This window comes from Vipera ursinii (assembly GCF_947247035.1).
Source record: "Vipera ursinii genome assembly, chromosome: 4".
NCBI classification, from domain to species: domain Eukaryota; kingdom Metazoa; phylum Chordata; class Lepidosauria; order Squamata; family Viperidae; genus Vipera; species Vipera ursinii.
The window spans coordinates 8,342,017-8,358,155 of record NC_139514.1 but is presented as its reverse complement, the minus strand read 5'-3'; the positions used below and the strand labels follow the sequence as shown (position 1 = coordinate 8,358,155).

At 43.2% G+C, this 16,139-nt stretch overlaps 2 protein-coding genes across 2 annotated transcripts in view; both read left to right on the top strand.

Moving 5' to 3' along the window:
* SYTL2 (synaptotagmin like 2) overlaps positions 1-7,853 on the top strand; it is a 47,902-nt gene extending 40,049 nt beyond the window's left edge. The window contains exons 14-19 of the mRNA XM_083362592.1: positions 13-115; positions 2,850-3,020; positions 4,369-4,447; positions 5,522-5,621; positions 6,613-6,818; positions 7,425-7,853. Of these exons, the coding sequence (XP_083218718.1) occupies positions 13-115; positions 2,850-3,020; positions 4,369-4,447; positions 5,522-5,621; positions 6,613-6,818; positions 7,425-7,570 (805 nt within the window). The 3' untranslated portion in view covers positions 7,571-7,853. The remainder of the gene's footprint in view (positions 1-12; positions 116-2,849; positions 3,021-4,368; positions 4,448-5,521; positions 5,622-6,612; positions 6,819-7,424) is intronic.
* A 3,327-nt stretch (positions 7,854-11,180) lies between these two features.
* CCDC89 (coiled-coil domain containing 89) lies at positions 11,181-12,245 on the top strand (the record flags this gene model as incomplete). Its single annotated transcript, XM_083363050.1, has 1 exon — positions 11,181-12,245. One exon carries the CDS (start codon positions 11,181-11,183, stop codon positions 12,243-12,245), a length of 1,065 nt encoding a protein of 354 aa, XP_083219176.1.
* Positions 12,246-16,139: the final 3,894 nt, after the last annotated feature.

The window sequence follows — 16,139 nt, the reverse complement described above, 5'->3', positions numbered from 1 at the left end:
AAACCTTTTTAGTTATGTGAAGAGTTACCTGCTACCAGAAAAACATAAACTGGGCAAAAGAAAGACCTCTGTGAAGAAGAAGACACTGAATCCAGTCTACAATGAGATATTACGGGTAACTTGCATCTGTCTCCTTGTTTCTGATGAGGGGTTCACCCAGATGAGCATAGATTAACTCCAAGATTAACACCAGACCAACAGTCAAGTAAACAATACACCAATCAAAGAACTACCAAACAAGCCAACAGTAAACCAAAGTCCAACCAAAAAACTAAGAACACCCCGGGGCAAGTCACTAGAATATACACTGAGGGCAAACCCCACTCCTAACTAACTTTTCCCCCTGAAAATAAGACCAGCTCTTTTTTTTTTCCTCCAAAAGAGGCCCCAGGTCTTATTTTTGGGGGAGTTCCTTACCTCACCTCTGGTACCGACAGCCCCACCTAGCCGGTCCACTTCTTCTGGGGCTGAAGTTCTGCAGCTGCATTCAGGCCTGCATTTTGCAGTTAGGCCTTTCCAGAAGGCCTAAGCAGCCGAGTGCCGAGCTATGGATTCAATCTATAGCTTGATACTTGGCTGCTGAGGTCTTGTAGAACCAGCTATCGACTGAATCCATAGCTCAGTTCTTGGCTGCACAGGCCTTCTGGAAAACCCTGTGACTGAGAAATGCAAACCTGGCTGCAGAAGAGGCCTCAGAAAAGAAGTAGGCCAGGAAGGAGAGGCCTGGCTGCAAGGGAAGTGGGTGTGGGGCGGGTGGGGCTGCTCCACACCCCTACCCCAGCTTGATATTTAGGTGTGTGCCTGACCCCAAAACCAGGGCTTATTTTTGGGGTAGGGCTTATATTAGGCCCACCCCAAAATTAAGCTAGGGCTTATTGTTGGTGTAGGCCTTACTTTCGGGGAAACACAGTAGCACTGAAGATGTTACCTAGTTTGGGTAACGAAACATCTGCAAGAAAACAACCAAGCAAGGTTGTTTTCAGCAACAAGGACCCCTCATTTCAACCCTGAGCTACAAATATTCTCCTTTATTGTTCTTGATGAAATAGGTCTGTCTACACTTCTGTTTGGCTGAAAGATGGGAGATATATAAATGTGATAGATAGACAGACAGACAGACGGTTGGTTGGTTGGATGGATGGATGGATGGATGGATGGATGGATAGATAGATAGATAGATAGATAGATAGATAGATAGATAGATAGATAGATGATAGGCAGGCAGGCAGGATGGATGGATGGATGAATGGATGAATGGATGGACGGACAGACACTGGCTATTCTGACAGGTTTTGAGGTGGGGTGTCCAGTGAACCCCTGCCAGTTTTTCCTTCATTGCTGCATATGGTTTTCTCTTCCAAATGCCCATATTATGTTCCTCACTTTATTGCTTCCTGCTTTTAAATCATCTAGCATCGTATGGAGACAGATGGCCTCTACACTATATAAATAAAATATAAGTAAATAAAACTGCCCAAAGTGCAGGAAGCTGAGCAGCTGAGGCAAGCAGTTGATCACAACTCCATTCTCCTTGGAGACAGCTTTTTTCAACTTTAGAAGAATCGTATCTAAGAACCAGTGTAATATATGGCTAGTCTTCGACTTAACAACAGTTTATTGACGGACCAAAGTTATAACAGCACTGGGAAAAGTGACTTATGACCGATTTTCACACTTAACGACCATTGCAGCATCCCCACAGTCACATGATCAAATTTTAGACACTTGGCAGTTGGCTGATATGATAGCTCCGGTGTCCCAGGATCATGTGATCACCATTTGCGACCGTCTGACAAGAAAGATCAAGGGGGAAGCCAGATTCACTTTACAACTGTGTTATTAATTTAACCACTGCAGTGATTGTGGCAGAAAAGGTTAGAAAATGGAGGGGGGAATTCACTTAACGACTATCTCGCTTAAGAATGGAAATGTTGGACTTAGTTATGGTTGTAAGTTGAGGACTACCTATAGTGGGAGTCAGTAACACACTTGTCATGTAGAACATCTGTGGAGTTTATCAGAATCAGCACCAACTGTGGTGACCTATAATCAGTCAAAACATAGTATCCATCAACCACAAGGACAGTATTTGCAAACGCTCTTGAGTTTTAATTTAAATTTATTTATTTTTATTTCCTTTGTTTTTACCCTGCCATGTTTCCCAAGGACTAATGGAGGTGCTTAAATTAAAATCACAACACAGCAACAGAGTAGTAAATACAATTAATCAAAACTGGCAGAATTCTGGATCAACAATAAAATTAAAACCATGATGAATAGGCATCCAGGGGTAGGAACAGCTGAAATCCTGTGCGGTTTCAGCAGCTTTCATCAGAAAATTGAAATATTGGATGCAATATTGTGAAATGTGGGTCACATGAGTTCATGGGAATTTTAAAAAAAAAAAACTCTTGCAAGATTTAGCAATATCTTCAGATTGTGGGCAATTTTATTTATAGAGAGGACACCCAGAGCTTGAAATGATAGAGAACCATAACATTATTCATGGGTTAGAATTATTGGAATCGTTGAATGAAGCTGATTTGAAGATGAAGAGTAGGTCTGCTTAGGAGTAGCCAGTTATAATAACTAAAAGAAATGTATTCCAGAACCTCTGGGTTAGACATCATGGTGTTACGGGCTCAGGAAAACAGGGCTCCATTCTCCATGTATGATTTCGCTCTGCAGGGGACCCTAAAAAGGGTCTAAACTCGCCCCAGTTAGGTGACGAAGAAGGAGGGGATCCCTGTTGATCGAGGATCGATGCAGGGTCATGTCTACAAATCAGAGGCTCTATGGAAAGGAGACTTCATCTTAACTATGTCTCATGTCTGTTTCTTTATGTGCAGTATAAAATAGACAAAGCCGTTTTGGAGAGTCAAAGCTTGAATATCTCAGTTTGGCATCACGATACTTTTGGGCGCAATAGTTTCTTGGGCGAAGTGGAGCTGGATTTGGCAAACTGGGACTGGAATGACAATCAGAACAAACAAATGATCTGGTATCCATTGAAACCAAGGGTAAGTTTTGATCTCCTAAGTGTGTTCTCTGAGCTAAGATGTTAGATTAGATTAGATTTATTGAATTTATATGCCGCCCTTCTCCCTAAGGACTCAGGGCGGCTCACAACAAAAAAATTTAAGAAACATGGAATACAAAATTTAAAAAAGAATTAAACAACAAATGTAATAGATACATGACAATTTAACTCGATAAAAGCCAAATTTAAAAAACATAGTCAGTCCAGACCTGCTTGTTGGAATAACCAAGTCTTCAGGTCACGGCGGAAAGACCAAAGGTCAGGGGCTCTCCGTAGCTCTGGAGGCAGTTCATTCTAGAGGGTCGGTCTGTCCACAGAGAAGGCTCTCCCCCTGGGGGTCGCCAAACGGCATTGCCTGGCCGACGGCACCCTGAGGAGGCCAACTCTGTGGGAGTGAACCAGGTGATGGAAGGTTGATAATGGCAGCAAGTGGTCTCGCAAGTACCCCGGGCCTAAGCCATATAGGGCATTAAAGGTTATTACCAGCACCTTGAATCACACCTTGCCCTTACCTGACATAGCACAATCTTCCCCAATATTACAAGGAATATAAAAATGTCTGCCATAGTGGTGAATATCTGTAGCTCGGGTGTAGAATGAGGGTGAAGATTTGTTCTCTGAGCTTGTGGGTTCGTTTTCCGAACATTGCATTATCAGGCTAGCTAACATCTTCAGCGGAGTTGAGGGGATGTCAGTGTTAGTTTTCAGTAGGTCTTGTGATGGTGAGGTCACGTCACAAGACCAATCACAGAATCCTGACCTGATGGGACCCTCACCTGATGTGACCTCCCCATCACAAGCCTCTCACTGATGACTCACACTTGACCCATCACAAGAGCCTCACTTGACACACCCACACCGGAAGCCCTTATAAACAAAATGCTGATTCTGACATCCCCTCAACTCCAGTGAAGATGTTACCTGGCCTGGTAACGAAACGTTCAGAAACCAACACACAAGCTCGGACAACAAACCTCCGCCCTCGCCTAAATCATAACTTACGTCCTGAAGTGCAAAGGTTCTGTGCTTCTGTTGCCTTTTTAAAGCCTATTGCCATTAAAACCTAAAACAAATCCAGTATATATTGGCTTTGTGGTGGAGAGAGTTTTTGTTTTGGAAATTTAAGTTATGTACACGTAAGTCCTTGACTTAAGACCGGTCACATTATGTAGTTGATCGTGAGGGCTTCAGGGATTGATTGTACTCATTCGGGCATTCTGTTTGATGAAAAGAGTTACAGAAGTACAGAGGGTGAGTGTGCATTAGGCTTTTCCTAACCATTGATTGTTTTTGCTTTATTTCTTCATTTGTTTTTCCAAATGGTGAAGACCCCCTTAAAAGGATTAGAGCTTGAAAACAGAGGGGAGATAAAGATAGCTCTCCAATATATCCCACAGCCTGTTGGAGGTAAGTATTCCAGTTTTATGTATGTGTATGTGTGTGTTTGTATACATATATACATACACATAAACATACATGCATATACACACATATACATACATGCAGGCAGACATACACACACGCATATACTGTATATATTTATTTGCTTGTATAGGTAGTCCTCGACTTACCATAGTGACTATTCAAAGTTAGAACAGCATTGAAAAAAGCAACTTATGACTGTTTTTCACACTTACGACCCTTGCAGCATCCACATGGTCACGTCATCAAAATTCAGGCAGTTGGCAACCGACTCCTATTTATGACAGTCACAGCGTCCTGGGATTATGTGTGATCCCCTTTTGCGACTTTCTGACAAGCAAAGTCAGCGAGGGAGCCAAATTCACTTAGCAACCATGTTACTAACTTAACAACTGCGGTGATTCACCTAACAACTGCGGCAAGAAGGGTTGTAAAATGGGACCAAACTCACTTAACAAATGCCCGCTTAACCCCAGAAATTTTGGGCTTGTAAGCCGAGGGCTGCCTGTAGTGCAAGGGCAAACTTGACAAACTTTGTAAGGCTTGTTGCTGGCTGAGCAACCATTTGTCTGAATAGGTTTAGGGTTTCCTGCCCAAGCAAGGGGTTGGACTAGAAGACCTCCGAGGTCCCTTCCAATTTCGCTATTCTGTTATTCTCTTCTGCGAGATATACTCTCTCTCTGTGTGTGTGTATATATATATATATATATATGTGTGTGTGTGTGTGTGTGTGTGTGTATACACATACACACCCACCCACACATATATATGTATATATATATGTATGTGTATATATGTGTGTGTGTGTGTGTGTGTTTTGGGGTGACCTGTTGATTGTGTGTGTGTGTGTGTGTATACACACACACACACATATACACACACACACACACATATATATGTATATATATATATGTATGTGTATGTATGTGTGTATATGTGTGTGTGTGTGTGTGTGTGTGTATACACACACACACACACAATCAACAGGTCACCCCAAAAGTAAAATTAATATTTAAAGCCCTCTGTTGATCATCTGTTATATATGTCTCCATTTTAAAGGCAAAAAGACTTCAGGTACCGGCGAAGTTCACATTTGGGTGAAACAGTGCAATGACCTGCCTGTCCTCAGAGGCCCCAAACTCAATTCTTTCGTGAAGTGGTAAGTACATCGCTGAGGAAAGAGGCTTAGTGTTTAAAGTTGCTGAGCTTGTCAGCTGGGGCAGCCCAGGTTTATGATCCAAGTGCTGCGTGACAGGGTGAGCTCCCGTTCCTTGCTCCAGCTCCACCTAGCAATTCGAAAGCACACAACTGTGAGTAGCAGTAGAAATAGCACTTAGACTTGTCATCCACTTCACAGTGCTTTACAGCCCTCTGTCTAAGCGGTTTACAGAGTCAGCATATTTTCCCCAACAATCTGGGGCCTCATTTTACCGACCTCGGAAGGATGGAAGGCTGAGTCCACCTTGAGCTGGTGAGAATCGAACTGCTGGCAGCCGGCAGTCAGCAGAAGTAGCCTGCAGTACTGCATTCCAACCACTACGTCACCACAGCTCTTGATAAATAAGTACCACTTCGGTGGGAAGGTCACAGCGTTCTGTGCACCACAGCGTACAGTCATGGTAGCCCCACGATCATGGAAGTGTCTTCAGACAACGCTGGTTTCCTCATCTAGGAAGTGGAGATGAGCACTGCCTTTTAGAGGAGGACAGGACTGGACAGGGGATAACTTTACCGTCACCTTTTTAAGTACAGTGAATTTGCCCAAGAGGTGACAACTGTGTTTCGCAACAGAACTTATTGGGTGTGGTTGGAAATTCTCCACTCGAGGTTGTTCAACATAGTCTTTCAGTCATGTCATACTGTAGTAGAACAGTTGAAAAATCGCCATGGAATCGCACAAGAACATCAGGATGTTTTAATAATAACATAATTAAGTTAATAATAACTTTTTTATTAAGTTTTACCTGTCTTGTGTAGTATTGTTGTAAAGTATACCATCTAAAATCGTGGGTGTCCAACCTTGGCAACTTCAAGCATGACTGGCTGAGTTAATCTGAGAATTGAAGTCCAGAGGTCTTAAAGTGGCTTATGTTGGATACCCTGATCTAAAGTGTGTTTGTTATCATTTCTTTTGCCCCTGTTCTCTAAAGTACCGTTCTTCCGGACACAAGTCGAAAGAGCCGTCAGAAAACCAGAGCTGTTGCGAAGACAACCAATCCGATCTTCAACCACACCATGGTTTATGATGGGTTCCGACCGAAAGACTTAAAAGAAGCCTGCGTGGAACTTACTGTCTGGGATCATAATAAACTTGCCAACCATTTCCTGGGAGGACTGAGAATAGGACTTGGAACAGGTACCAATTTCTATCTCTCTCTTTCTTTCTTTCTTTCTTTCTTTCTTTCTTTCTTTCTTTCTTTCTTTCTTTCTTTCTTTCTTTCTCCCTCTCCCTCCCCCTTTTTTATTCATTTTCTCTTTCTTTCTTCCTCTTTTTTCTTTCTTTCTTTCTCCCTCCCTCCCTTTCTTTTTCTCTTTCTTCCTTCCTTCCTTTCTCTCCCTTTCTTTTTAAGTTTCTTTCTTTTTCTTTCTTTTCTTTTCCTTTTTCCTTCCTTCCTTCCTTCCTTCCTTCCTCCCTTCCTCCCTCCCTCTTTCTTTCTTTCTTTCTTTCTTTCTTTCTTTCTTTCTTTCTTTCTTTCTTTCTTTCTTTCTCTTTCTTTCTTTCTTTCTTTCTTTCTTTCTTTCTTTCTTTCTTTCTTTCTTTCTTTCTTTCTTTCTTTCTTTCTTTCTTTCTTCTCCCCCCCCCGGAAGTGTGGAAAAATGTTTATAAGTCACTTTTCTCAGTGCCATTGTAACTTCAAACAGTCACTAAACAAATGGCTGTAAGTTGAGGACATCCTGCATTACCGTGCAAATAACTAATTGATATTTGCTGCTAATTTCATTTGTTTAAACCCTTTATTAGGGAAAAGCTATGGCGTTCCAGTGGATTGGATGGATTCTACGTTAGATGAAGCCAACCTATGGGAAAGAATGATCAACTCTCCCAACACTTGGGTGGAAGATACTCTGCCACTCCGAATGCTGATGGTGGCAAAAATGACAAAGTAGAAACAATGCAGTAATCCGTTGCTTCCAGTTGATATGATTTGCTGGAGTTTGATGGTGAGAAGAGCCAGAAAGATACAGAGATAAACATCAAGGGGACCAATTCTTTCATCAGGTGTAAATTTCAGCAGAAGGCATCTTTATGCTGTGTATAACTTAACCTTGTTTTTGCTGGATGCTACCACCACAAAACATGTTAGTGTCTACTTATCAACTGGTACTGAGGTTTGAATTAAACTCTTTTAATCTTTAATAAACACTGTATGTATTAAAACAGGAAATGTATTTAAACTATGTGCAGTTGTCTTGCGTGGTCTTTTAAGTCGATCATGAAAAAGAATTAAATGATTTCTTTAAATAAGCTAAATGACTTTCGGTGAAGATTTATAAGTTGGTGACGGAGTCAACCTATTCTCCAAAGCACTTGGAGGCAGGACAAAAAGCAGTGGAAGCAACCTAGAACTAAGGAGAACTTTCCTGACAGTTAAAACCAGGGGTCTTCAAACATGGCCCTTTTATGACTTGTGGACTTCAACTCCCAGAATTCCTCAGCCAGGCACGCTGGCTGAAGAATTCCGAAAGTTGAAGTCCACAGGTCATAAAAGGGCCATGTTTGAAGACCCCTGGTTAAAACAATCAATCAGTGGAACGACTTGCCTCCAGAAGTTGTGGATGCTCCAACGTTGGAAGTTTTCAAGAAGAGATTGGACAACCATTTGTCTGAAATGGTTAGGGTTTCCTGCCTGAGCAGAGGGTTAGATGACCTCTAAAGTCCCTTCAAACTCTGTTATTCTGAATCAATTGCAGTCCCAGTGTATCAGATCTTGCAAATTTGCAATTGTTCCCTGGGGTGATATTCTACAGAACTCAGTGGAATTCAATCCTGTAGGAAGCCTTAAAGATTGCACTCTTTAATATTTGATCACCAATAAGCTCCATTGATCATAGCAGGACAGGCTTCTAAGTAGATAAGGACAGGGGCACACTTTCAGCCATTTAAATGGTAAGGCATCTGTATCCACACTTAACCAAAAAAGCTGTCTTTTTTGCCAGCTTTATGTTTCATACATTTTAGTGTTTCACCTTTATTGCTTTCTTAATTAATTGTCCGGTCAGCAGTAGTCTTCAAGAGTTACAGTCTGGCGCTGTAGAGATAAAATATGTCTGAATGTTTCCCCGGAAAGGAAATGTCTGTTGCATGTAGGGACAGCCAAAGCTTTCAATTTTTCCCCCCTTTGGAGGTTTTCTTTTGAAAGCAAGATAAAGTCTCAGGCTGTAAAAGGAACAGCTAGAGTCTGTTTGCAGTCTAGGTTTCCAGGGAGATGCAAACTCAAGAAGAGTGTCAGGACATTCAAGAGAGTCAGAGAATAAAAACATGGTAAGGAGAGACTTTACTGATCTAACATAATCTTTCTTTGTAATAATTCTTTAAATGAAATGGATATATGTAAGAATGGATCAAATCCGGGGCCTATAGCTCAAACAACGGTGGCAAAAATGGAGAAGTGGACAAAATCAGATGAGTTTGCATTAATGTTTGTTAGTCTCACATCCAGGTCTTCATTGTTTAATTATGAGAGTCTTAAACATTTTTTTCAAAATTAATTTGAAATTTCAAATCAAGGGGAAATTTCCTGACAGTGACAATAACTAATCAGAGGAACGGCTTGCCTCCAGAAGTTGTGGGTGCTCCATCACTGGAGGTTTGTAAGAAGAGATTTGAACAGCCATTTGTCTGGAATAGTATAATAAGATCTCCTGCCATGGACGGGGTTGGACTAGAAGACCTCCAAGGTCCCTTCCAGTTTCTATGTTCTATATATAGACTTCTATATTCTTTGTAAGCATGTTCCCCCCCCCGTGCTTCCTCTCGTAAGCTCCATCTACTCTGTAAATGCCTTTTCGTTGTAAATAGTCTGCTAAACATGATGGAGTGTTTCCTAAAGAATTCTCTTATTATTCTAGGAAAGAGCATTGTAGTATCTATCTTGAGCCAAGGAAGAGAAGCCGCATGGTGACATTTATCTGGAACTTACCTTTTTTTTTTTAAAAAAAAATCCAAACTACACAATATATTGCTTCCTTGGTTTTCCCTCCCCCCCCCCTTTAGTCCTTAATCCTCTACCTAAGTAGGGCTTCAACAGGTGGCATCTTTATAGCTTGAAAACTACAGCGTCGGATTGGATTAGAGCAGGGGTCCTCAAACTTGGCCCTTTTAATGACTTGTGGACTTCAACTCCCAGAATTCCCCAGCCAGACATGGCTGGTGGGCAATTCTGGGAGTTGAAGTCCACAAATCATTAAAAGGGCCAAGTTTGAGGACCCCCGGATTAGAGTTTGGATAGAAAAACCCAGGGCTTTTTTTCTCATAGAAGGCTCAGAACGGAGTTCCGGCACCTTTTTTGGATGGAACCTTGTAGGGTAGGCAAGGCGGGTTGTATGACATGTGTGAGTTCCGGCACCTTTTTCTTTTACAAAAAAAAGCACTGGAAAAACCCCAAGCTTGATGCAGAAAGAAAGCAATAATAATTTCCCCTATTTCCAGAGCTACTCAGCATTGACAAAGTAGAAGGAAATCCCAATAAATAGAGTGGGATGTTTTTGAGTAAATCTTTATGAAAGTTGGCAATCCTTTTAAGAACTTTTTTTATCTACAGGTAGTCCTCAACTTACAACCACAATGGAGTCCAAAATTTCTGTTGCTAAGTGAGACAGTTATGTGAATGTTATCCCTTTTTACAACTTTTCTTGCCCCAGTGGTGAGTCACTGTAATTGTTAGTAACGTGGTTGTTAAGTGAATCTGGCTTCGTTGTCTTTGATTGTCAGAAGGTTGCAACAGGTGACCCTGGGACATTGCCCTCGTCATAAATATAAGTCAATTGCCAACCGGTTGAATCTTGATCCCATGACCGTGGGGATGCTGAAATGGCCATAAGTGTAAGTCACTTTTTTCAGTACTGTTGTAATTTTGAACGGTCACTACTGTTGCAAATTGAGAACTACCTGTATTCCATAAAAATCCCAGTGCATTGGGACACTTTGAAATGGAGGTAAAGCAGCTTTTGAATTAAGAGGTGTCAAGGAAACATGGTCATCTTCTGCTTTCTCTTCTGTTTTTGAATAAACAGATTTAGGAAAGCCGCAAAAGCAACTCTTGAAAAGTATGGTTCGTGTTTCTCTTCGAGAAGATTTGAGAAGGCACCTATTGAAAAGATGGAACATTTGCCTGTTCTTAAGAGTATTGTTTATTGGGAATTGACTGATAACAAGAACTGACCCAACTTAAAATCTGCTACGTATGGATTGATTTCAATCTTGCTGTCTCTTTTGTCCCTAATTACACTGAAGAGTTACATCATTTCTCTGCTGAACACAAACTCTTTTTCACCTACAGTGAAAAAAGATGGCAAGAGGATCAAGACATGGGAAGTTGGTTCTGGAAAGCTGGGGCCTTCTAAGCTTGTGATGTCATAGAATTCTTGGAAGTTGTGCACCAACTGTCATTTGGACCCATTGAACTTCTGAAGAGAAGTCCAGAATTTTTGAATGTTCACCTGAAGAAAGCTACTGGGGAACTTGTGTCTGGAACAGCAAGACAAATTGTTTCTTGATATGCCTCAGGACGGGAAGAATTCGAAAATATCCAAAGAGATGGAAGGAGAGCTAGAATGGAGCATGGGAGATCCTTTTGACCAGTTGGAGAAGCTCCATGGTCTTTCTGATGAGGAGAAGGGCGAGAAGGCCCTGCTGCGTTCGCGCCTCAACGAGCAGTCTCAGTTGATCTGTATCCTCAAGAAACGAGCTGACGATCAACTGTTGCGCTGCAAGACGCTGGAGCAGATCAACGCCGAGCTGGAGGAGACGAGAGTGGGAGATGCTTTGAGGTTGGAGAATCAGACACGACGCATCCAGCATCTGGAACGGCGCTTTATGGACCTGGCTGCCAACCACGAAGAAATGATCCGCTTCAAAGACGAGCACAAACAACAGAATAAGCAACTCCGAGAAGAAAACAGCCGCCTGCGTCAAGAGAACGAAAGCCTCTTCAGCCAGCCTCTGAAAGATAAAGAAGCAGAGCTGGCCCAGCTTTCTTCTCAGTTCAAGAAACTTTCCACGGACATGGAGGCCTTGAAGAAAAATTATCAACAGCGCTGTCGTTCAGCCGAAGAACGGGAGAAGGAACTGCTGGAGGCCCAGAAAGAACAAACCAGAGTCCACACCAAGGAAACAGACTCTTTGAAAAGGCAACTGGACGTCTTGGAGAAGAAGCAGAAACGGGTCCTTGACCAACTGGAACAAGCAGAGAGGCAGCTTAGAGAAGTTGAGAGCAGCCTGCAAGCTAAGCTGGAGGTGCTCACAAAGGAGAAGGAGGACCTGCTCAACCTGGCCATGGAGAGAGGCAAGGTGCTTCAGGAAAAGCAACGGGAGATCCTCCAGCTAGAGAAGAAGGCGGAGGATATGGAGAAGGCCAAGCAGGCAGCCGAACTACAGTTTGAGACAGAAGCTGCAATGGTGGACAGTAACCTACGAGTTAGAGATCTAAAACGCCGTCTTGAGGGGGCAGAACAAGCCTACTCGGAGCTCCGGATGCACTTTGAAGCTTACAGAAAGCACAGCACAGAATTGCTGAACAAAGAGAAAGAGTTAAATACCAAACTGCGTCACTTTATGGCGTAACGGGCACAGTTAAGTATTCCTGTCCATCTTGACGCCTTCTTTTTTCTTTTAAGGAAAGACTCACCTTTTAAGAGATCGGGTGTTGTTTTTTTTCTAACGTAGTTGTTAAATATAACATCTTTTATTCAGAGTTAGATAGAACGATCGCTCGTAGGTTGTTGCCATCGCTGTGTTGACCACTCAGCCCAGAGAGATGTTGAACATTTAGAATATCTTAACAATAAATGTGTCAGGATAATAACAATTTCCAATCCGAAGTCGAGAATTTACATTTAAACCTTGTTCCATTTCTAACATGTTTATTTTTGTTCCGGAGTCGCTTGGGGTTACACTAAAAGCATTTTAAGATGCTGCTGACTGGCCTGCAGGTAGTCCTCGACTTTCAACCATTCGTTTAGTGACTGCTGGAAGAAACGGCGGGTCTTCGCGCATAGGACTGTGGCTGCATCCCCATGGTCACATGATCAAAAGTCAGGCGCTTGGCAACCAGCACACAGCGTCCCAGAGTCATGTGATCACCGTTTGCGACCTTCCCTGCTGGCTTCTAAACCAGCAACGTGAACGGGGGAAGCCGGATTTGTTGAAGGACTGTGTGATTCGTTTTCACAATTGCAGTGATTTGCTAACAATTGTGGTAACACAGGTGGGTAAAGTCAGGCGTGACTCATTTAACGACCACCTTGCTTAGCCACGGAAAATAATTTTTGTGGTCCTAAGTCGAGGACTACCTGTAGCCACAATTCTGGATGGAACTGACTTTAGAAGACAGATTTCAGGTGGATGTTAGGAAAATCTTCCTGGCGGTAGAGGAGCAGTGGGATTCACTGGGAACTCCTAATTCTGGGAAGGTGACCGGTGCTACGGGGAATGGCTGCCCCTGGTGCTGGCAGAGTGACAGGTGCCGCTGGGGCCACTAACACCACCAGGACAGACAGTATCAAAGGGGCGGGAGCTGGTTGAGTGCCTGCTGCTGCTGGATTTGGTGCTTGGATTCAGGACCGGTTGATCTGGACAATCGCAGAACCTAACTCCGGGAATTCGTCTTTGAGTAAGTTGCGAGGGTCGCAGCTTGGGAATCCTCCTGGATCAGTTCAAATAACTGTGCTCGGAAGCGGTCCCCCCTTTCCTAGATAAAAATAAATGAATAAAGGTTTCCCCTGTCCAGTTGTGTGCAACTCTAGGGGGCAGTGTTCATGTCCATTTCTTAGCTGAGGGAGCCAGCATCTCATGACTATACGCCAGAGGTCACCAACCTTTGTCGGTTGGCAGACCGGAGGAAAAGGGAGGAGTAAGCATTTTACACACGTGTGCATGGGGCCGCAAGCATGTGCGTGCCACAAACGGGGTGGGGTTAGTGCCCGTGTGATACTCGCTAGCCCTGCCCTGTTCTTACTTGGCGCAGCACCTTGTTTCTGCGCCCCGTGGCATGATGGTGGCCGTTTTTGTGCCTTGCAATGTGGCGGCGGCACTTTTTGTGCCCTGTGTTGCGGCAGGGTTTTCATGCCCAGAGGTGTGGTGGTGGTGGCCCATTTTCACGTCCCATGGTACGGCGTCCTGTTTTTGCGCCCCCACGGCCGCAGCACCAGCACAAGTGAGGGGGTGAGCACGTGTGCGTGCACTGACCAGCCTCTCCTGCAGCCTGGTGGCCGTGGCCCACAGGTTGGGGACCCCTGCTGTACAGCAAAGAGCACAGAACACTGTTACCTTCCCACCAAAGTGGTACCTATTTATCTACTCGCAATTGCAGGCTTTCGAACTGCTGGTGCAAGGAATGGGAGCGTACCCCGTTGCATGGAGCTCGGGTTTCGAACCCAGGCTGTCACTTTCCAGCTGATAGGTTCAGCATCTTTAACCACTGAATCACTACTCCCCGTTTCTAGATACGTTCAGGTAGAACCAAGGCAGCCATTAGTGTTTAAATTTGGCTTCCTGCATTGCTCAATGCCTCCTATTTTGATTCTACAAACCCCAGGATTTTACAAACAGGAAAAGGAACAATGCAACAGCCATAAGGTAAAAGAAGTGCCTTGTTGAGGAGCCAGTTTCCAAACAGGCAGCAAGATGTTTTGAGGAAAACTTTCTGACACTGAAAGAAAACTGACAGTGTTTAACTACGGTTCATTGAATAAGCCATACTTTTGCTGGATTCAAACAAAAGGCTGAGCTATGAACCATGGTTGACAAATTTAAGAGGTCCTGGTTCCCATCACAGAGGAAAGTCAAAATAATTAAACCAGAGTATGGCTTAGAACATAATAGAAATAGAATGTAAGCTTTTAATCTCTGTAACTATGCTTCAGTGATATTCACAGAAAACGCTTAGCCTGGCCTATTACCGATCTAGTGGCTGCATTTAGGGGTTTCAGTGATCTATTATTACTGGCAAAATTTGATGACAACTCCTGAGATCTTGTCTGTCGCTTGCCATATGTTTTAAATATATTTTTACTAAAAGTTTTTTTTTGTTAATATAAAATAAAAATAAAGAAGTGGGGTAGGGGAAATGAAGTGATGGAAAAGGGAAAAAGAAATTAATAAAAAAGCAGTAACTTGCAAATTTGTTGGTGCATCCAGGTATGTCAATAAAGCTATAATAGCCACTTATGGAGATTCTCAGTCATCCAGGTCATAGTTGTCCCACAGATGGTTTTTCATGAGGCAACTGCACTCTCTTTTCTTTGAAGACGTTTCGCTTCTCATCCAAGAAGCTTCTTCAGCTCTGGCTGACTATCTCCCACCATGCAGTCAGAACTGAAGAAGCTTCTTCGATGAGAAGCGAAACGTGTTAGATGGCCTCACGAGATCAATGGTTCGTTAAGGTGCTTCCAAGTAAAAGGCATCACGCAGGGATGCAATCATTCAAAGCTTTATTTAATGATAAAGTAAATAGAAAGAGTTCCCTGGCATGGAGGCATCCATGCCTGGATTGAGCTCATGGATCAGCAAGCAAGCAAGCAAGCAGAAGAGAGAACAAAGAGAGCAGAGAGAGAGCAGCCCCTGAGCAGAGTTTTTATGGGGGTCCTCAGCCCCTCCCTTACCAATTAACTCTCGCCAATGGGGCTGCAGGGGCCGGGGACCCCTGACCCACCAGTGGGAGCAAAGAAGCCTCTTTGCTCCCATCTGATGACCTTTTTGGGGAACTGCCATGGCTGGCACAAGAACATCTAAGAACATCTAACAAAACGTCTTCAAAGAAAAACAAGAAAAAGCATCTTTGGGATATCATCTTTTTAATTATACCAAATAGTAACCATAGTAACCATTTCTATAGCAGTAACCCACTTAATTGTCAAAACCCAAAAGTTGTCAGAAAGATGAAATTTTGACTTTCGCTTGCCATATTCCTTAGATATTCCATTCAGTTCCTATAGCTTTCAACCAGTCGTGAACTAACTCTGTCTTGTAATCATAGAGGATGTGTGAAATGAGTATCGTCTAAGACAGGGTTTTTCAACCTTTACACCCATTGTACCACTTTTAGGATATGGCAACATCCGAGTACCACCAGCCGCCTAGCAAGGTGTCAAAAACTTGATGACCCCCACCCAAAAAAGGAAAACAGTGATGAAGTACAGATAGTCCTCGACTTACAACAGTTCGCTTAGTGACTGTTTGAAGTGACAATGGCACTGAAAAAAGTGCCCCCCAAGCCACAGCCGAGCAAGACACCTGCCTGCCCGCCCGGCGGCGCTCTTCCTCCTGTCCGAGGTTTTCATTGTTGTGAGCATTTCTGTTGAGGATTGGCAGCGGGGGTGGGGTGGGGTGGTTGGTTTTTATTTCCCCAATCTACTGGGTGGTTGCAGCAGGTTTTGGTCACTTCACATGACCCTGGGACACTGTGACCATCATAAATATGAATCAGTTGCCAAGCATCTGAATGTAAATCACAAGACC